This window comes from Pseudopodoces humilis, chromosome 8, assembly GCF_049639895.1.
Source record: "Pseudopodoces humilis isolate 2021_Gansu_Grassland_sample_001 chromosome 8, ASM4963989v1, whole genome shotgun sequence".
In the NCBI taxonomy this organism is placed as follows: domain Eukaryota; kingdom Metazoa; phylum Chordata; class Aves; order Passeriformes; family Paridae; genus Pseudopodoces; species Pseudopodoces humilis.
The window spans coordinates 22,736,987-22,757,522 of record NC_142207.1 but is presented as its reverse complement, the minus strand read 5'-3'; the positions used below and the strand labels follow the sequence as shown (position 1 = coordinate 22,757,522).

The following is a 20,536-nucleotide window of genomic DNA, read 5'->3' as shown; positions in this document are numbered from 1 at the left end:
TGCTTCCCTGTAGTGAGCAGTGCTAGGGCTCAAACTGGGCTTTTCTATTTTTGTTATTGACTGCAGCTGGCTGAGAATCAGGCCTTTAATTATCTGCTTTTTTCCACTTTAAGTGATTACTGTAAATGAAATAATTCCTTGTGATATTATCATCCAGAAATAATTTTTAAAGTAATTTAAATTTTCTTTAAGCAAAATAGCTGCGATTAAATTTTATGGCCCTTGGAAATTCTTCAATTTAGGGAGAACAATCTTATGTGTACCTTGAGAATAAGCTAGATTCTCAAGGGTTTTAGCTAAATTTATACAAAAATAACATCAATTTACAACTGATCCTGCTAGTAACCAGATCCTATACCCTAAATGTGAAATTCAAAATGGAGGTAGACTATTGCAAAGGCCACTGTTGGATGCCAAGCAGATTCTACCTCAGCAGCTGAGTATTTAAAGAAAAAAAAAAAAAAAAAAAAAAAAAAAAAAAAAGAAAGAAAAATAAAAGCAGACACTGAAAGGTTTTTATGTAAAAAACTTTAATGCTAGTAATCTTCTTTAGCCTCTGGTTTGCAGCATATCTTGCTAATATATTGTGTTTGCAATGACACTGTGGAATTAAAAATTGGGCAAAAGTTCTAGTCCTCATATAATCCTTGTAACCCAATTACACGTTGCTGTTTTCAGGGAGTAAAAAATATCCAGTAGTTTCCCCTATTTTTATTTCTCTTGTTACTTTAAAGTTGGTGTCTTTGTGTTTTATGTTATGGATTTTTCTTTGTGATGTTGTGAAAGTAAAGTTCTTAAAATAATATCTTCAAAGTGCCTGAGGTTGCAAAGAAAGTTGTGTCTGAAGAAAGGGTTCCCATTTTTGCTCCTGAGGAAGAAGAAGAATTTATTCCAGAGGAAATTGTACCAGAAAAAGGTACATGATCTTTTCTTGCAAGTCACTCATGACATCTTTTGTGTTCATTAAAATTCATCTCTATTTCTTGTTCTAAGTTTTATGTAACTCTTATATATGTTTTGGGGGGATTTTGTGGTCTTGCTCAGTTTTTATCTTGTTTCCATGTTCACGCTTTTACTGCTTTGAAAGCTTTTTTAATATGTGTTTGCAAAATAATATCTTTAAAGAGCCAGAGATTCCTAAGAAACCAGTCCCAAAGGAAAAAACACCTGTACCTCCACCTGAGAAACTGGAGCTTCCTCCAGCAAAAGGTGCATAAGTTAACAGTGTATTGTTATTCTTATTAAGTGTCTCTGTTTAGTTTGTTTTTTATGTTAGCTTTGTGTCTCTGCTGCATTTCTGTATTGATATCTCAGAGTTCCTGTCAAATTCCTAGCACAAAACAAGCTCTAAATTTATTTGAGTTGCTCAAGAAGTTTGCCCGTGTATGTAATGTCTTCTGTTTAAATTTCTGTTTCATCTTTTAAAAATATATTCTGCAGAGCAGTTCTTTTTATGTCTCTTTGTACATGTTTTCTGTTCTCTTTCTCATACTACTGGTGGATGACATTCTTAAAATAAAATGTCTTTAAAGTGCCTGAGATGCCTAAGAAACCAATTCCTGAAGTGAAAGAACCTGTTCCTAAAAAGGTGCCAGCTCCATCAGCCAAAGGTACTGCAGATTATAAATGCTGTTACGGTTAACTGATAATATTCTTGATTCAAGTTGAGTTTTGCAAGGGACACTTCAGTATTTTTGTCCTGTATTGTATTTGTCACTATACTATTTGTTTGTTTGTGAGTTTCTGCTCTGTTGTTTGTAACCTTCTGGTTTTGTGTCCATTTAAAAACTGTGCAAAAGTACACACTGAAGTTAGGTCTTATCTTTAAAGTACCCAAGATTCCTAAGAAGGTTGCTCCTGAAGAGAAGGTGCTGGTTGCTCCCGCTGAAAAAGTGGAAGTTCCAGCTCCAAAAGGTATATGTACTCCTTATAATTAGTATTTATGCTAGGAATACCCTTGGCCTTTTTCTTTCTAACTTTTGTCTCTGTTGTACAAGATCTTTGTTCGAATTTATGTTAAAACTCTTCATTTTCAATGTTTGCATTGTTGAACCATATAGCTCTGTTCCTTGTGCTTTTCTGCTTACACTGCTCTAAGTTGATTTGGTGTTTTTAAATTCCTAAACAAAATCTGTATCTTTAAAGTCACGGAGGTGCATAAAAGAGCTGTGGCAGAAGAGAAAGTGCAAGTTGTTGTGCCCAAGCCCAAAGAACCGACACCAACCAAAGGTACAGATATATTTCTTCTTATTTCTCCCAAATATATTTTTTCCTTCTAATTCTAAAATCTTTTATAATATATATATGTATATATATTTTCAGAAGCACAGTTTTACAATTTAATATGACTTATGCTTGAGGTTATCATGTGCATTCTCTGTTCTTTGTCAATTATCTTGTCTAACTGTAAAAAAAAAAATTAAAAAAAATTAAATAATTGTTAGGTAGTAACAATAATACTGTTTCCAAAGTGCCTGAAGTATCCAAGAAACTTGTACGGAAAGAAAAAGTTCCTGCACCTGTGGTGGAGAAGTATGAGTATGCCTATGAAGAATATGAGAAGTATGAGGCATACGAAAGCATTGAAGAGTTTGAGAAAATTCAGGAAGCTGAAGAAATTGAGGCATACGAGGAACCTGAAGAACCTGAGGGATATAAGGAAATTCTGGAACAGGAATATGAAGCAGAGGCTGAGGAGAAAGATGTCTATGAAAAGTATGAGTTTAAGGAGAAGGAAGAGATCTATGAGAAGTATGAGGAGGTATATGAGGAGGCTTATGAGACCAAACCAGCTATAGGTAAATCAAGTCATGACTCCCTTGTTCTTATAGTGTGTTGAGTTTTCAGTTACTGCTTAAGCCTCCAATGGGTGTTCATTTATATTTTGCCTTGTTTGTAGTCCTATGTGTGTCTGTTGCTGGTAATGATAAATCAGTTCAAAGATTGTCTCTATCCTAGTCCTTCCTAAAGAATTCCCTTCCCTGTAAAATGAGAGGGTTCCCTATCTGACTGCCCAAGAGTGAACTAGTGGAGATATAATACAAGCTGAGAAAATGTTAATCTTCTGAAGTAATTCAGCTGCAACCTGAATTACTTTTTATGCATTAATATTTAATTATTTGGTCCAGTTTAGCTCCTTTGAGTTACAAGATAATAAGACTCATGTAGAACCTTCTTTCCCATAATTTAAATTTATGGTCATAACTTTATGACCACACCATATAACTCACACCAAAGAGAAAGTGCATCTACAATGTACAAAAAAAATGTACATTGTTATTTCTTATTTCATTACTCAAGAATTTTGAGATGACTGCTCCCTTTTTTCTGTATAAATTAAGAGATGGCTCCTCTACAAATGAGTGATTGCTCTGCTTGCTGTCTTTATGCCTGTTTCTTCACAAGTAACTTATAATCCATAATGACATATTTTTTTAAGTGCCTGAGTTGCCCAAAAGACCTCTGCCAGAAGAAAAAGTACCTGCTCTTAAAAGAGAAGCTCCACCAGCTAAAGGTATATCATCCATCAGATAAATCTGAAAACATAGCCTTCTGCATGAGCCTCTGAATCCCCAAATCCAACATTGTACCTATTCTGATTTGTCTGCTAGACTCTTAGCTCTCTTTCACACTACTGTTAAAGAAATTACTAAAAAAATATATTTCTTTAACAAAACAAAAACCAAACAAATTAGTTCCTGGAGACAAAGGGAATGAAGTTAGTACCTTAATTTAATTTTTTCCATAAGAACACAAATGATATTTTCTAATAAATCACTGAAATTCTAGTTTCCTGCAGAACCCTCAAAAACAAGAACTTTCTTTAACCTAATGATGTGCTGGAGTGTGTGCTATCTTAATGGGTATTCTCTGTATCAGGCTTTATGAAACATAAGTGTCATGAATTGCAATTGTCAGCAAGTGCTAGAGAAGTTAATGCACTGGTCCAGAGTTCTGTAATTTTCTTTTCAAAGCACTAATTTGCCAGAAATTAGTTTTGAGCTAGCTTTAATAGCTATTGCTCATACAAATTGTCAGAATGTAATCAGTGGTAAAAGGTGGATTAGTTTGCTTGTTTGTTTTCACAGCAAAGCTTGGAGTTAATTGATAGGAAATTGAAACCTGACTGTATTCCCAGCTGCCATTAATTGGAGCTGATTGTACATGAAACCTAACTGTTAAGGCTTATCCCTATCCAGAGTTTATCCAATAACAGCAGTTGTTTTTATTTCACTGAATACTGAAACTCTAGCTGCATTAATCCAAGCAAAATAGTCCAGGTAGCCTCTTTTCTATTACATGTATTTATGTATTTGAGAAATATTTTTTTGTTTTGCTAAGTTTTCTGACTCTTTGTATTGTTTTCTTTTTGTTTAACTTCTATTCTTACATAATACTCATACTGCAAACGTCCTTAAAAAAACTACCAATGTCTTTAAAGTGCCAGCAGTGCCAAAGAAACCTGTTCCAAAAGAAAAAGCACCACCTGCTATTCCTAAAAAGGAAATGCCTCCACCAGCTAAAGGTATACTTCCTCTTCATTGTGCTTGTGAAACATGAACTCAAAATTCAATCTTTTGTCTTCATTATTTGTTGAGAAACATGTGCATATGTTTTACGTCCCCATGGTGTTTGTTTTTTTCATCTGTCATTGAGTCTTTTTTGTCTGTTGGTTTCAAGTCATTTGTTAAAAACGTGTTAAAGTCACTTAAAAAATGTGTGTTCTGTCATTAACTTGCACATGAAAATAGTTCAGAAAGAAGTAATGTCCTTATTTCTTCTGAAATCTTTCAAGAAAGTATTTTTTAATGTTATTTTTCTTTCTAATATTCAAAATTAACATAAATGTTCTTTCAGGAAGGATTTAATTATTTGATCTTTCAAGAATCTTCCTTGTTAGACTTGCTCTTCTTTTTAACTTCTTTCAAGTAGCTTTGAAAGCCCTAAAAATAAATTGTTCTTAAAGGGCCAGATGATCTCAAAAGACCTGTCCCTGAAGAAAAGAAACCTACACGTACACCTGAAATAGAAGCTCCACCAAAGAAAGGTAAAGGAGCTTTTGCTATGAAATATTAGGAAAGGAAATATTTGTGTTTCATTTTTCCCAGCTAACGTTATTAAAAATTGTCACATTCCTCACACTACTGCAGGAGTACTCAGTCTCTAAGTGGAGATTGAAACCTCAGTGGTAAATCCCAAACTCTGGGGCAAACATTACCCATATGTGCTAGACAGTAAAGCATTGAATTATGAATGAAAACATGCTGAGGAGGTATTGCTGCTTACACTACCAGTATGTAAAGCTTCAGTGCTTTTCTATTTAAAATATAGTTGTGAATTTTGTTTAAACTGGGGTTTTGATACCAATGCATAGGTCATGTTATTGGTGAAGAAGTAATAGGGCAAGAGCCAGTAAGTTAAAGCTATTAAAGCTGTTACACCAACCAGAAGGAAGAGCATGATAATTCCATAAAGCTATCTTTGAGAGCTGAAACCATAAATTTCTTCACATAGTCATTGTTCCAGTAAGATAGTTCTAGAACTGTATCATATTTAATTCCTGAAAAGTTTCCAAGACCTCAATACTACTTAGTTTTCTGGGTTTATTTCTGTTTGGGGTATTAAAAGTTGAAAACTATTTTGAAATTACTAAAAGAAAGCTAATATCTTTGAAGTTCCTGAGTTTCATAAGAGAGCTGTCCTTGAAGAGAAAGTACCCACCATTATCCCTAGAGAAGAGGAGCCTCCTTTTTATGAAGGTACATCAATGACACATCTACCAAATACTAAATTTCAGAGAACATACCAAGTCAAGCTCTATATTGTTCTGCAAAATATGAGATTTTATAATTAATTTAAAAAACTATTTAGAAGAAGATTATATCCATACCTTTTGGACCATCTACATCCACAAATTTAGATATAATTCAGCATTTTAAAAACATTAAAATGTTACACTAAATGTAAAAATGGAGTTTAGCATTTTGAAAATGCTGTACTTTTTTTCCTCTGATGATGTGAAAAAGACACATAAGAGAGAAAAAAAGTTTCTGATTCAGGAAGCACTTGAGTCACACTGGAGCAAAGAAATGAACTTAAGCAGACAGAAGTTTAACAGCCATCTTGAGCAACACCTAATTTTGGAGTTGAAATGGAGGTAATTAACTCCAAATGAAGACATATGAAATCCAGTTACAAAATCTATTTAATACACAGAACTAAGAAACTAGAAAATAAAATTAAATATTTCTGTAAACATATATTTTACTAAATAGGAATGGTAACTTCTAGCAGTAGTGAGTCAATGGTCACACTGAAAGATATTTAAATAACTTATGTTCAAACAGCTCTTTGTCCATATGCATTTCTGCATGTTTTTATTTTGTCTTTCTACTCCTGTCTTGTAACTAATATTAAAATATGTAAAATAAACTAATATCTTTAAAGAACCTGAAGTTTATGAAGAAGTTCCAATAGAAGAAAAGATGCCTTTTATTACTCCTAGTGAACCAGAAGCTCCAGCAGCTAAAGGTAAACCAACTCTTCAAGCAATCTGTAAAGCAACACATTCCAACAAATTACTCATCTTCATCATTCCATCTGTGTGCTAATCTGTTATTTAATGTTTTCATTCTAATGTTTCCTTAGATGCTGTTTGTCATTACTTCTTTGCTACTTACACTTTGTGTATTATAATGTTATTTTTAAAAATGTAATATCTTTGAAGTGTCTGCAGTGACAAAGAAAACTATCCCACTTAAGAAAATACCTGCTGCTGTACCTACAGAAGAAGCTCCTCCAGCTAAAGGTACATTACCTCCAAATTAACTCCCTCTAACCTCTTATGAAAGTGAGATACCAAGGGAGAAATTCAGCTTGCTTGTTCTCCTTAAACAACACAACCAGATGCTATAAAAACTTTACATTTCAATTTTTTTGTTTTTTATAAGCTCCTATAAGTTGCTTAAACAGATTGATACATTCTGCATCAAGAACTTAAAATTTAGGAAGACTAAATTAGACACAGAAATTTGGTATCCAGGAGATTCAGGGATTAGACAGGGATTAGTTTTATATTTTTCTGACTTCATGTCTCATGTTCAATTTATCAAAATACTTTCTCTGAAAATATATTGGAAAAAAAAATATAAAAGGTTGTAAGAGAAATTTATTTGCAAAAGGACTCTTTGTAGTCATATCAAGGGCTTAAAGAAAGTTAAGGTTAAGGTACAACTTTAAATCAGGACAAAATAGAAAGCCACAAAATTTTTAATAGAAACATAATTTTGCTACACAATTCCAGAACTGAAGAGCTCTATACACATTGGAAGCCTAATAATTACTTAATTGAACTGGATTTTTTGGTATTCTTACTTGCTTTTATGGGTAGTTTTTAAATTTCAAAAAATAAAACCCTTTTTAGTGCCGAAAGTCCTTATACACACACTTACACACACACACAAAAACACCCCACAAACAAACAAACAAACAAAAGCCCAAACATAAAAAACCTTTACTACTTTTTCAGAGAAGAGCATATTCAGAAACATAAGTACTAGGAGTTAGAGAAAAAACAGACTTCAGAAGGTGAAGTTGTTGAGTTTTATTCACATCTCAATACCATATATTTTTCCTATTGTTCTAGTCAGTTTAATTAATTATTTTACAAAACTGTATTACTTATTTCATAATGCAAATTTCTAAAATAAACCAATATTTTTAAGTTTCTGAAGTACGAAAGAAAGCTGTCCACAAAGAAAAAATACCTCCTGCTGTACCCAAAGAAGAACCTTCACACTTTACAGGTATAAGAAATTTTATGTACAATTTGAAGGATATAAAAAATATGTTTTCACATATAAATTATTTTGAGAACATTCTGTTTATCATGAACTAGAGTTTACTTAACAGCTTTGGTTACTTGCAACAGTAAAAATTAATTAAAAAAATATGACCAGTAGTTGTTCTTAATTTTAAGTACTACTTGAGATCTGTCCAAAGGGGAAAAAAATAAAGAAAATGTGACAGAACTTAGACAGGGCCTATCTCTGCACTTTAAGTAGTAGCTCAGTTTAGAATACATCACACACCTTTCTTCAGACAAACTGCAGAGGTCAGGTCAGGGTAGAAAATGAGAGGTTTTTCATTCCTTATTTGAAAGCATCCTAATTTTGCACATGGATATAAAATAGACCTGTGTACCTTCAGAGGAGCTTGACTATTTGATTGTATTTGTTATTTATCTCACATGTTGTCTTGTTTTCTGGAGATATTCTAAGTGTTTAAACTAATATCTTTCAAGTACATGAAGTTTACGAGGAGATTCATGTAGAAGAAGAAATTTCTACTGTTCATAGGAAAGAGGAGGCTCCAGCACCTAGAGGTATATGACTTCTCCATCATCTTTTCCTACAAGTTGCTAAGTCTTGAACTACAAGAAAATTAAATTTTCATGTTTGTATTTTATTCCTTGTCCAGCATAATTAATATTTCTATTAATTCCTTCAGTACCTTACTTATATGAAAAACACGAGATTTTTCATGACATGTCTTCCTCTCATTAAACTGAACTAATATCTTTAAAGTGCCTGCAGCTATTAGGAAAGCTGTTCCAGAAGAAAAAGTACCTATTGCTATGCCTAAAAAACCAGAGCCTACTCCTGTGCCTAAAAGACCAGAATCTCCACCATCTAAAGGTACTTTGAGACCCTGGCAGAACTGAGGTCTTTCCCTGATAAACATCTTTACTTTTTTACTGTTTCTTACATAGTTTCTGATTTCATACTTCATGGTCCACATGTCAGATTTGTGGTGTTTATGTTGTATATGTCTTATTTTCTGTTTTCTGTTTCTCAAGTAGTGTTTAAGTCATAAAATCAAAATGAAAATGAGTAAATAGTTTTCAAGTGTCTGAATTGTCTAAAAAAGTATTCCTGAAGAAAAACTCTGCCTAAAAAGTCAGAAGCTGCCTAAAGGATAGGTCAGCATATCCTTTCATTCTTTTTCTATAAGTTTCTTCTGTGCCTTGTACTGTAGTTGTCAAAGCATAAAAAATTGGTTGCATTTATCTATTTATTCTATCCAAGAGTAACCCAGAAATTGCATCAGAAGCTATAAAAAGGAACAGAAATAAGGAAAGCTCTAGCCATGCTAAGATGCAGTGGGATTTTCACTCAGACATCAGATTTCAGAATGTTTTCACTTCATGGGGACAGCCTCAGAAATTTGATCATACTCTAGCAAGAAGTACATCCTCTCCCTCTGCTCCACATTGCTCATGTTAAACTTAGGGGTCAGCTGATTTAGTTTTGAATGGAAATAGAACTTGCACAGAAACCAGCTGTTACAAGTCATTCAGGTATTTTAAAAGTCTGTCTGAAGTAGCAGTTTGAGTGGCATTCAAAACTGTCAAGCCAATGGCAGCACAGCTTATCCCACCCTAGTCATTATCACATAGTACTGCCAATCATCTTATGATTATGTGTGGCATTTAAGAGGCATTTCATTGAAGTTAATTGACATTTAAAAGGCATTTCATTGAAGTTCAACTTTTGCCTTAACTTCTTTAGCTTGTTTTCATCTTTATGGGGAGAATAGGAAATCTAAAACTGCATGATAAAAGATCCCAAGCAAAGTCACTTCCAACTTATTCTTTGCCAGAGGAGTAGAACCATGAAGACTTCTCAGAAGTTGTCAAAGCATCCTTATGCAACTACTTGTTTTGTCACATCCTTATATATTTATGTGTTTTGTCTTATGTCTCTGCATTGAATGTTTAATTTTTGTCATTTTTAAAACTACACTAATATCTTTGAAGCATACAAGATACCTAAGAAATCAATAAATATTGTTATACTTAAAAAATCAAGAGTAACACTACCTAAAGCTTATATGTCAATAATAGTATATTTTGGAGGAGGATATTTTTCTCTTGACCATTAGAGTTTATAGAAAAACTCATTTATCAAAACCCTATTAATATGTAATAGTCTTTAACACTTTTTGCATGACATCTTTGTCTTTCATTTCTTTCTGATATGCTTCTTGTGATACTCTTTCTTCTTTACAATGTACATATTTTAAATGCTTTAATTTTAAAAAATGAATGCTGTTTTCTTTAAAGTTCCAGAGGTGCCCAAGAAAATTCCAGAAGAGAAAGTTCCCACTGCTGTCCCTAAAAAGCCAGAACCACCACCAGCCAAAGGTATGTTGCACTACAGAAAACTAAAATTTGGAAGAGGAAAAAAACTTCTATCTTGATTGTGCATATTAGTTATCTGATTGCTTGTTTGTGTTTTCCTGTTACTTTTACTTTCTGTGCCCATATAATTCTACATATGTTACTGTGTTTAAAACTCTTCTCTTTTGAATCATAGCTGTAATCTGTACCAGTGTGTTAGAAATATTGATGTGGCTGAGCAGAAAGGAGATTGACACTTGAGAACAATAGCAGAAATCTTAAGAGAAGAGGGCCTCTGTGATGTGAAATAGTCCTGACAGACAATGAAAACCTAGCCCCAAGACAGAGCATAGAATGATTGATAGACATGTCTAATATAGAAGAAAAACTTGTGTAGACAAGTTTGCATAGACAAAAATTTGATCACAAGAAGTCATCACACATAGAAGAATGTGACAAGGAATACAAAATGGACAATGTCAGTCTCAGTCAAATAGAGATTTGGGAGATGTTTGAATAAAATGGAAAAATAGTCTGATGTAGAAGAAGAAACTCAAGAAGGCTCTGAGGTGCTCCCTGAGACTTTACAGGGACATAAAATAACCTTAAAACAATAAACAAGTCAAAACAGAGGTTTTATTAAGAACCTTGGCAATTTCTGCTGAAAAGTTTTGAAAATAACTGTAAAACTCCGTATAAGAACAGAAAATAATCTCTTTCCTAAAGGGCCTGAAGGACCCAAGGAAGTATATGCAGAACAAAAAAAATCAAAGTTGCTGTGCTTAAAACCTCACAAGTTATACCAGCTAAAGATTCTTGACAATATGACTAAAGTACAGACCCAAAAGAAAAATATTCTTTTCTTGTTTTAACAATATAGAAGACAGTATTCAAGACCTCTGTTTGCATTTTCTTCTATTGTCAAAGGTTTGTCAAGTGAGAAAATATTTTGAGTGAAAAAAATAGATCTTTGTAGTTGGTGCTTTCACTAAGAGTGATCTGCTGTTATGCTTTAGTGTTGTATATGAAATTCTGATACCACAAAGTTATTGATATTTTTCAAGTGTCTAAGGTACAAAAGGAACTGGTCCCATAAGAGGTTTCAGTTAAAGTATCAAAGAAACCAGAATGTCCAGACACTAAGAGTAATTGTATGCAAGGAAAGTAAACCCCTTAACTGTCTACGGTACCATTTTAACATCATGGTAATTTACTTCTACTATTAATGTCTTATAAAATATTTTTGTTGTTTCAGTTGTGGTTTTTGCATCTGTAACTCAGTGAGACAACAGAATTTTCTCTAGGGAATGGAGAAATTACGTATTTGCATCGAAAACCACTCCTGCTTCTGATGCCCCTGAGATTTACTTTTTCTTAATGTCTGAACACTGCAGATATACATACATAAAATTAACTGCTTTTTTTTTAAAGTTCCTGAGGTGCCCAAGAAAGTGATTTCAGAAGAAAAAATACACATTGAAGTTCCTAAAAAACCAGAACCTCCACCACCCAAAGGTATATATTCAATAGTAATAAGACTGCATACAAATTTTAGGCAAATTTTATGTTTCTCTAAATATTATCTTTCCTACGTTTGTGTTAGCAGCTTTTTTTGTATAGTTTATATAATATAAGTGTTACAGACTTTGTGGTCTTTTCTTTTTTGAATAGCTCTCAGTAACAGTGGCTACTAATAGTGTGTGTAAAGCAATATGGGAAAAAAAAAAAAACAACAAAACAACCAAATTGTTTATAAGGGTGGGCTTTATTCTGATGCTGTTAGGTTTTTTTTTTTAACTTTGGAGTTATTATTGTCTTTTTAATTCCTATTCTTCAAATTCCTGAAATTAAAACAAACAAATATCTTTAAAGAACCTGAGGTGCCGAAGAAAGTTGTTCCAGAAAAGAAAATACCTGTGCAAAAAATACCAGAACCTGTGGTTGTCCCAGAACCAGAGGCTGCACCTGAAGAACCAGAACTCCCACCAAAGGAAGGTAAATCTCAACACTAATAAAATAACAAAAGTAATGATTTTCATCTTTTCTTTAACATTGTAATTATCCTTCTGTTTCCTGAAGTTCTAAATTATGCTTGTTCTATTTATCTGCATATATGCGTGAAACAGACACATATGGTTGTTTTTGAAAAAATACTGCCAAATCTTGGATGTCTGACTTGCTTGTATGTTACTCTTACCATTATTCTACTTCAGTTCTTCCTACTATTTTTGCATATTCTTGCTGTTCTACCTGCTTGGGTTCATGAAAACCACCACAGCTAATAAAAGTTATAATAGGAGAAGAAAATAAGTACCCATTCTAGTAGCTAAGAGCAGAAGTTATCAATTTAATTGAAAAAAACAAAGCTCCGCCAAGAAAAACTAGATGCCATCACCTCTGTTTCTTGAAAGAATCTTCACTTTAATGCCTGCAGTACAATTAATATCTTTTGTCCTGTCCATTCTGTTGACAATTATCATGGCTTTTACTTATATCTTAAGTTATATTATTAGTGCATGTGTGTACTTTCATATGGGAGCAAGAGTTTTGTGAGGTGGAGTGTGTGTATGTACCATTGAGAGAAAAGAGAGAAAAGCCAAAGTCTTACATTCATCATTTAAAAGGCCAGCATAAATGATTGATACCTGATATGCGTTTAATATTTTTATTACAGTTGTCTTTTATGTTTTATGGTTGGGCTTAATTTTGGTATGATTGTCAGTGCAGTTGTTAAATTTGGAACTAATATCTTTTACGTACATAAAGCAACCAAGACAACTTTGCCAGAAAAGAAAGTACCTGTTCCAGTTTCTCGAGAACCAAAGTCCATTGCAGGACACACAAAACCAAAGCATCAAGAGGTGGAACTGCAAGAACCAGAAGTGGCCCAAAAACTAAAGCCTGTAAAGGCAGTTCAAAAACTAGAGCATGTTCTGACATCTGAGGAGCCTGAGACTGTTTTGACATACCAAAAATCAGAATATATTGTAGCATCTCAAAAAACAGAGCATATTGTAATGCCTGAGAAGCCTGAGGAACCCAAGCCTGATGTGGCATCCCAAAAACTCAAACATGTTGCGATGCCCCCAAAACAGAAGCCCATTGTGGAATCCCAAAAAGTAGCACATGTTGTAGTGCTTGAGAAACAAGAGTTTGTTGTGGCACCTGAAGAACCTATCCCTGATGTAGAACCCCAAAAACTCAAATATGGTGTGATGCCCCCAAAACAGAAGCCCATTGTGGAATACCAAAAAGTAGCACATACTGTAGTGCTTGAGAAACCAGAGTTTGTTGTGGTACCTGAGGAACCCATGCCTGATGAAGAACCCCAAAAACTCAAATATGGCGTGATGCCCCCAAAACAGAAGCCTGTTGTGGAATCCCAAAAACCAAAGCGTGTTGAAGTGCCTGAGAAGCCAGAGTTTGTTGTGGTACCTGAGGAACCCATGCCTGATGTGGCATCCCAAAAACTAGCACATGTTGTAGTGCTTCAGAAACAAGAGTTTGTTGTGGCACCTGAGGAACCTATTCCTCATGTAGAACCCCAAAAACTCAAATATGGTGTGATGCTCCCAAAACAGAAGCCCATTGTGGAATCCCAAAAAGTAGCACATACTGTAGTGCTTGAGAAACAAGAGTTTGTTGTGGCACCTGAGGAACCTATTCCTCATGTAGAACCTGAAAAACTCAAATATGGTGTGATGCCCCCAGAACAGACACCTGTTGTGGAATACCAAAAAGTAGCACATACTGTAGTGCTTGAGAAACCAGAGTTTGTTGTGGTATCTGAGGAACTCATGCCTGATGAAGAACCCCAAAAACTCAAATATGGTGTGATGCCCCCAAAACAGAAGCCCATTGTGGAATCCCAAAAATTTGAACATGTTGTAGTGCTTGAGAGACAAGAATTTGTTGTGGTACCTGAGGAACCCATGCCTGATGTGCCACCCCAAAAGTTAAAATATGTGATGCCCCCAGAGCACAAGCTGGTTCTGGAATCCCAGAAATCAAGAAAACCAGAACCATTTATGGTCCCTGAAGAATATGAGCCCGTACTGGTGTCTGAGGAGTCAGAGACAGTTGAATCAACTCAAAAATCAAAGCGTGTTGTGGTGCCCCCCAAAACAAAACATTTTGTGCGGTCCCAAAAAGCAGAGTTTGTAGCAGCTGAAGAAACAGACTTTGCTGCAGACTTCCAGAAGTCAATGACTTCTGCAGTGTCCAGAAAATCAAAGGCTTTTGTGTCAGAATCTGTCATGGTGTCTGAGGAACAAGAAACTGTTTTAGCACCCCAAAGCCTAGAGCCTTCTACACCACTTCGAAAACCAAAGCCTGAAGCGGCATCCAAAGAACCAGAGCTCATTTTGGCACCGGAGGAACCACCACCAGCCAAGCTGGCCGAAAAGGAAGAGCATGTTGCTGCTAAAAAGCGAGCAGCTGCACAACCTAAAGGTATCTCTTGTGCCTAGGATCTCTTTTCCTTCCCTTGAGTATGTTGTTTCACTGCTCATTTTAAAGCTTAATACAATAACTAATAGCTACTAATATCTTCAAAGAAAATGCAATGCCCAAAAAGCTGTCCCAGAAAAGAGAATTTCTCTAGCTGTTCCTGAAAAATCAAAACCTGCATCAGTCAAAGCAACGTGTTATCATGAACACATAACAACCACACTGAATCTTCTTTTAAGCATTACTTTAACCTCTTTTGTTCTGTCATTTTTGATCTGTTTTAAATGATGCTTGCTAAACAAATCACACTGAGTGTGAGTGTGTGCTAAATTGTTACTTCAAAATGTGTCCGTTGTCCTCTATGTTTCAGTCTCTGTATTTAATACTGAGTTTTATTGTAACTGTAAAATGAAATGTACTAATATCTTTGAAGTGCCTGAGATGGCTGAGAGGACTGTTCCAGAGAAGAAAGTTCCCCCTGCTCTATCTAAAAAACCAGAAGCTTCACTTCCTAAAGGTACATGTCACCACTATTATCATCATAAGAAAGGGTGTTGTTTGTTTTTTAGGGTTATTTTAAATGAATCTCAGTTTAAATTTATTTTTCCCTGCATACTTTGATATCAAAAATGTGGGAGAGATATGCCAAATATGAATTGCTGTGCAGGGGTCTGAAATGTTTCCACAGCTTAAACCACCTAAACTCTTGTTATACTGGGTTTATGTCATATCAAGCAGATATGATAAACTCCTGTCTACCAAAAACCAGCCAAAATCTTATCCATACAAGGGAAGGAGTTCATAAACGGTTGTTCACATTATTAGTAGGTATGGCTTCATACATGGTTTAGTGGGACTGGGCAGTGTTATATTTACTGTTAGATTTGATAATCCTAAAATCTTTTTCAACCTAGATGATTCCATGAGGAAAGACAAAATAGGAACTATTCTGTTTGACTACTCTGTATCAGCAGAGAGTAGCAGTTTCAGTACACAGAGCAAAAGAATCACAAATATCTCTATGTATCTGTATAACAGAGCAGAATATTTTATTTAAACTGCTCTTATTTTTTTTCTGTATTTTGGTCATACATAAGCACTTTTGACTACAGGATTTGCAAAGTTGTCACTTTGTATAAATAGCATTAAGGAGCTGTAAAGCAACTGTGAGCATATAATATAGTGAGCCTTTAAAAAGGCATTTGTAATTCAAATACAAAAAAATTACTAAAGGCACACTAAAATGAAGACACTCTACATTGATGCAGTGATGCATCATTTCATTTCCTTTAGAACTACCAAGCTCTGGCCAGAGAAAACATTTCCTCTGACATCAGATTCTCTTCATCTGAAATACAATGACATTCCCTCAAGTGAAGTACCACCTCAAAGTGATAATTATTTAAATAATTGAAATTAATATAAAAGGAAACAGTTATAAGCAACATCTAGTGATAAGAATAAAAGCCAGGAGATGACAGGGGGAAAAGATGAGAAGTTAAAGAAGGGAGGAAACATGCAGACAGAAAAAGAAAGTTGAAGTTAACCTGAAGGATGAAAATAGTAATAGTAAAGTGGCAAGTAAAAAGTTGACAATGACTGCCTAAGCCAGCACAAAACACAGACATTTATGAAACATGGCTGGTACACAAATGCACTAGGATTCCACAAATGAATCTCTGATCATCTGTTGCTAAGAAGCCAGATATATTTTCTACATTCCCACCCTGACCAAGAAACAGAGACCACACACAGAGTTCCCATCTCCTGTGTGATGTGTTGGACACCCTGGTCATTCCACTGGTGACCGAATGTAACCACAGCACTGTCCCAAAAAAGTCTGCGTGCATTTACTTCTGGTTCTCTTCTTGTTACCTGGACATCTGCAGTGCCCACAGAACTAAAATGCACTAATATCTTTGAAGTTCCCAAGGTGCCCAAGAAAGGTGTTCTGGAAGAGCCTACACCTGTAGCTGTGCCCAAAAAGCCAGAACCGGCAGCAGTTCGAGGTACCTGTCGCTTTGTGCGTCAGTCCAAATGAGACTGTCCTTGTTGTCTTACATGTTATTTCTGATGTCTGTTGTTGTTCTGTTAGTGATTTCCTGAAATTTCTGCATCCTGTACTGTGTAGAAATTCTACTATTAGAATGGGAAAGAGTTTTCTAATTAGGCTTTTTAATGTAAACTTCTGTTGTTAGAATTTTTCCAAGAATCTCAAGTAATATAACTTTTTTTTAGCAAAAGTGTTTTTGTTTAACCAGTATGAACTGGCAAGCCTGTCCTATTTTGTGGTGGTAACTACCAGACACGGTCAAGATACAGCAATATTAAAATCAGGAAAAAGAAACCAACCAAAAAACCTGATCACTTCAGTGAAAATAAGCAGGAAAGCCAGGTTTAATGGACTGTGAAGGAACTGAAGTTACTGTGGGAAAAGAAGGCCCAAAGTGAAAAGATGAACATATCTAGACAGACAACAGTATTTTAAGACTTAGGTATACAGACCTAGAGCCCAAATAACAAATACTCCTAACCTTTTATTAATACATTACTTAATCAAATGTGTGATTGATCAGGACGGTCTGACATAAATCTCTTCTGACCATAACCACATGGGGACACAAGAAATTTGGTTCCTCAAATCCATAATTGCATTGCACATAATTATTGCATACAAGACCACTGGTTTTCTCTATTTGTGCATCACAATTCAGGATCACGCTTGCTGTTCACTCTTACTCTCACCAAATGCAATGTCTAAATACAGGATTATAGAAGCACTGAAACCTAACTCAAAAGCTACCACATACACTGGAAAAAAAAAATAGAAGAGAAATACAAGAGAGTAGAAATAATAATAAAGTAATAATGATGTGATTTCTGCTCCCCACCCTGTCACTACCCAAACTGCTGGCCATAAAGCACCAGCAGGTTCATGAGGAATGATAACAGGTAAAAACGTGGGCTGAGGTTGCTCCCAGAGAAAGACAGATCCCAGCAGGGCTGAGAATGAAAAGCTCTCCCCCAAGGGAGGAAAGGCTGCTGAGTAACCCTAACCCACACCTCAACCTCAAGCCCATGCACAGCCAGCAGTTCTCTGTCAGAAGCTACCTGGCATCACTGCTCTGTGCCTGTGCCCTGTGGGGGTTTGTGTGTGGGAGCCAGTGAGAGACAGAGTCATGGCTTGATGCTGGGAGCCCACTTTGGTTTTGTTCAGAGTGCATCTCCAGTCTGTGTTTCACTGTGCATCCTCCTGTTGTGTGTACAAAACTGACTGCTACTAATATCTTTGAAGCACCCGAGGTGCCCCGGAAGGCTGCTCGTGAGGAAAAACTACCTGTGCCCACTGCCAAAGTACCAGAGCTTCCAGCACCCAGAGGTACCTGTCTTCTTGGAGAACTTAACAAAGAACATACTGAATCTTCTTCTCCTAAGCCTTGTCCTACCCTCTCCTGTCCTGTCTGTGTGTCCCTGACTGGGACTGTCAAGGCTGTGTGTGCAGGGACAAGGGCGCTGTGTGGTGTGTGAGGGTTGGAGCTGGCTGCTGTGATGTTCTGTGTCTGTGTCACCCTGGTTGTTGTCCCTGCTTGCCGTGTCTTCTTAGCCATGTAAAATGAAATGCACTAATATCTTTGAAGTGCCTGAGATGCCTGAGGCTGAGGTCCTGGAAGAGGGAGAGGAGGTGGAAGCAGCAGAAGAGGTGGAAGCAGCAGTTGCTGAGCCTGGAGAGCCAGAAGTCTCTCCAGCTGAAGGTATAGGGTGGTGTTCTGAAAGAGCCTGCCATGTGCTCCACACTGCTGCAGTGCTCAGTGCTCTTTGTCCCTCTGCACTCTGTATGGAGGGGTGAGAGCAGCATTTTGTCATTCTGTATCTCTGTGTGCCTGCACACTCTCTCCAAGAGAGGGTGGGGTTTTTTGGAAACCCCCTCTCAATCAGCCCATAATTGGTCTCTTTGTAGCGAGCCCACCTTAAGCAGGAGTGATTGGCTGAACAGAACACACTGATATTCTCTCAAGTGTTTACTTTCCTCCTTTCTTGCTTTGCCTGTTTGCTGACCTTAAGCTCAGTCAAGTAAAGGGATCTAATTTCTTTCAAGTGCCTGAGGTAATTGAGGCAGAAGAGGCAGAAGAAGAGGTGCCAGAGGTCGTTCCACCAAAGCCTGTGGCTGTGCCCAAGAAACCTATCGCTGTGCCAAAGAAACCAGAACCTCCACAAGCTAAAGGTATATCTTCTGAAGAGAGGTGCTTTTTGTTTTATTTTATTTATTAATATTTTCAGTTTTTATCCCTTCTTTTTTGTAAGATTTGTTGTTTGTCCTCGACTCATAATCTCTGCTGTACCTATCTTTGTGCATGGCTAACCAACCAGCCACTAGAGGAACATTACAGTGCTTAGAAATATCTAAACTCTTTGATTGAGTGTTATGATCTCTCCTACTAATTTAACTGTGAAATTAAGATGAAATAATATCTTTAAAGTGCTGAAGGTGCCCAAGAAAGCTGTCCCACAAGAAAAGATGCCTGTTGCAGTACCAAAACAACCAGAACCACCACCAGCCAAAGGTACAGGTCACTATTAGTATCATCATTAGAAAAAAAATTATGCTCTTCTGGACTTCAGTTTTAGTAATTTTTTTATGGTGACCTATCGAGGATAGGTGCCTAAGAAATATGAAGTGCAATGTGGGGTGTCAAAAACATGGCAGAAGAATCAGATTTAATTCCTTGAAAAATATCTTGCTGAACTTTTAGTAAAGTTTAAGAATTAAAACTTACTGACTCTTTAGTTTAAACAGAATACATGTTTTTCTGAAGAAGAGCCTGAAAATAACTCTTTAAGTTTAAAGAACAAAACATTGCATCCACAAGACTTCTGACACATGAGAGCAACAGAATAAGTTCTCTACCTCTTTAGAAGTAAGGTAATGCCAATGTACATGAGGAATTTTTGCTAGCAAAAGACTGGATAAATCTAGTGATTATCTTATTAATACATTAATAGATCCAATAACAGGAGACAGAAGTATAAGAACTATATATATTTCTAAAGTAGAATTTAAGTGAAAGGAACTGTGGAACGTAGAAAGTTAAGAGGAGGTGTAAAGAGTGGAATTAATTGATAGAAAGAAAAAAAAAAAAAAAGATGGTGATGATAAATCAAATGCTATTTCCTAACAAACAAATGTTACAATGACAAAATAGTTGTGAATTGTATTGACTGATACGCAAATGCACTAGGATTCCACAAATGAATCTCTGATCATCTGTTGCTAAGAAGCCAGATATATTTTCTACATTCCCACCCTGACCAAGAAACAGAGACCACACACAGAGTTCCCATCTCCTGTGTGATGTGTTGGACACCCTGGTCATTCCACTGGTGACCGAATGTAACCACAGCACTGTCCCAAAAAAGTCTGCGTGCATTTACTTCTGGTTCTCTTCTTGTTACCTGGACATCTGCAGTGCCCACAGAACTAAAATGCACTAATATCTTTGAAGTTCCCAAGGTGCCCAAGAAAGGTGTTCTGGAAGAGCCTACACCTGTAGCTGTGCCCAAAAAGCCAGAACTGGCAGCAGTTCGAGGTACCTGTCGCTTTGTGCGTCAGTCCAAATGAGACTGTCCTTGTTGTCTTACATGTTATTTCTGATGTCTGTTGTTGTTCTGTACATTTGTGATTTCCTGAAATTTCTGCATTCTGTGCTGTGTATCAGGAGTTTGAAAATGCAGTATTTTGTAGAAACAGCTCAAAATATATATTTTTTTTTTTACTGTATTGGTGTCTTATTCTGAATCAGTAGATACTAAAACGTTGTAGTTTAGCAATTAATCATAAGTTTTTCATATGGCTGCCCAAATTTGTTATCTTAAATAGAAAAGAGTCTGCATGACTCTTTTGGCAGACTC

At 35.9% G+C, this 20,536-nt stretch overlaps 1 protein-coding gene across 32 annotated transcripts in view; it reads left to right on the top strand.

Moving 5' to 3' along the window:
• TTN (titin) overlaps positions 1–20,536 on the top strand; it is a 239,931-nt gene that overhangs the window by 107,355 nt on the left and 112,040 nt on the right. For 16 of the 32 annotated variants that reach the window (XM_088058544.1, XM_088058541.1, XM_088058539.1 and 13 more), the window contains 19 exons: positions 815–916; positions 1,126–1,209; positions 1,533–1,610; positions 1,831–1,914; positions 2,146–2,229; positions 2,472–2,798; positions 3,440–3,514; positions 4,442–4,525; positions 4,967–5,047; positions 5,676–5,759; positions 6,448–6,531; positions 6,728–6,808; positions 7,725–7,805; positions 8,303–8,383; positions 8,586–8,696; positions 10,124–10,204; positions 11,612–11,695; positions 12,053–12,175; positions 18,726–18,851. In XM_088058544.1, the coding sequence (XP_087914670.1) occupies positions 815–916; positions 1,126–1,209; positions 1,533–1,610; positions 1,831–1,914; positions 2,146–2,229; positions 2,472–2,798; positions 3,440–3,514; positions 4,442–4,525; positions 4,967–5,047; positions 5,676–5,759; positions 6,448–6,531; positions 6,728–6,808; positions 7,725–7,805; positions 8,303–8,383; positions 8,586–8,696; positions 10,124–10,204; positions 11,612–11,695; positions 12,053–12,175; positions 18,726–18,851 (1,935 nt within the window). Of the gene's footprint in view, positions 1–814; positions 917–1,125; positions 1,210–1,532; positions 1,611–1,830; positions 1,915–2,145; positions 2,230–2,471; positions 2,799–3,439; positions 3,515–4,441; positions 4,526–4,966; positions 5,048–5,675; positions 5,760–6,447; positions 6,532–6,727; positions 6,809–7,724; positions 7,806–8,302; positions 8,384–8,585; positions 8,697–10,123; positions 10,205–11,611; positions 11,696–12,052; positions 12,176–12,946; positions 14,633–15,062; positions 15,147–16,554; positions 16,639–17,924; positions 18,009–18,267; positions 18,382–18,725; positions 18,852–19,107; positions 19,192–20,130; positions 20,215–20,536 lie in introns of all 32 variants that reach the window. The other 16 variants (XM_088058552.1, XM_088058551.1, XM_088058548.1 and 13 more) reach the window with 10 other exon arrangements.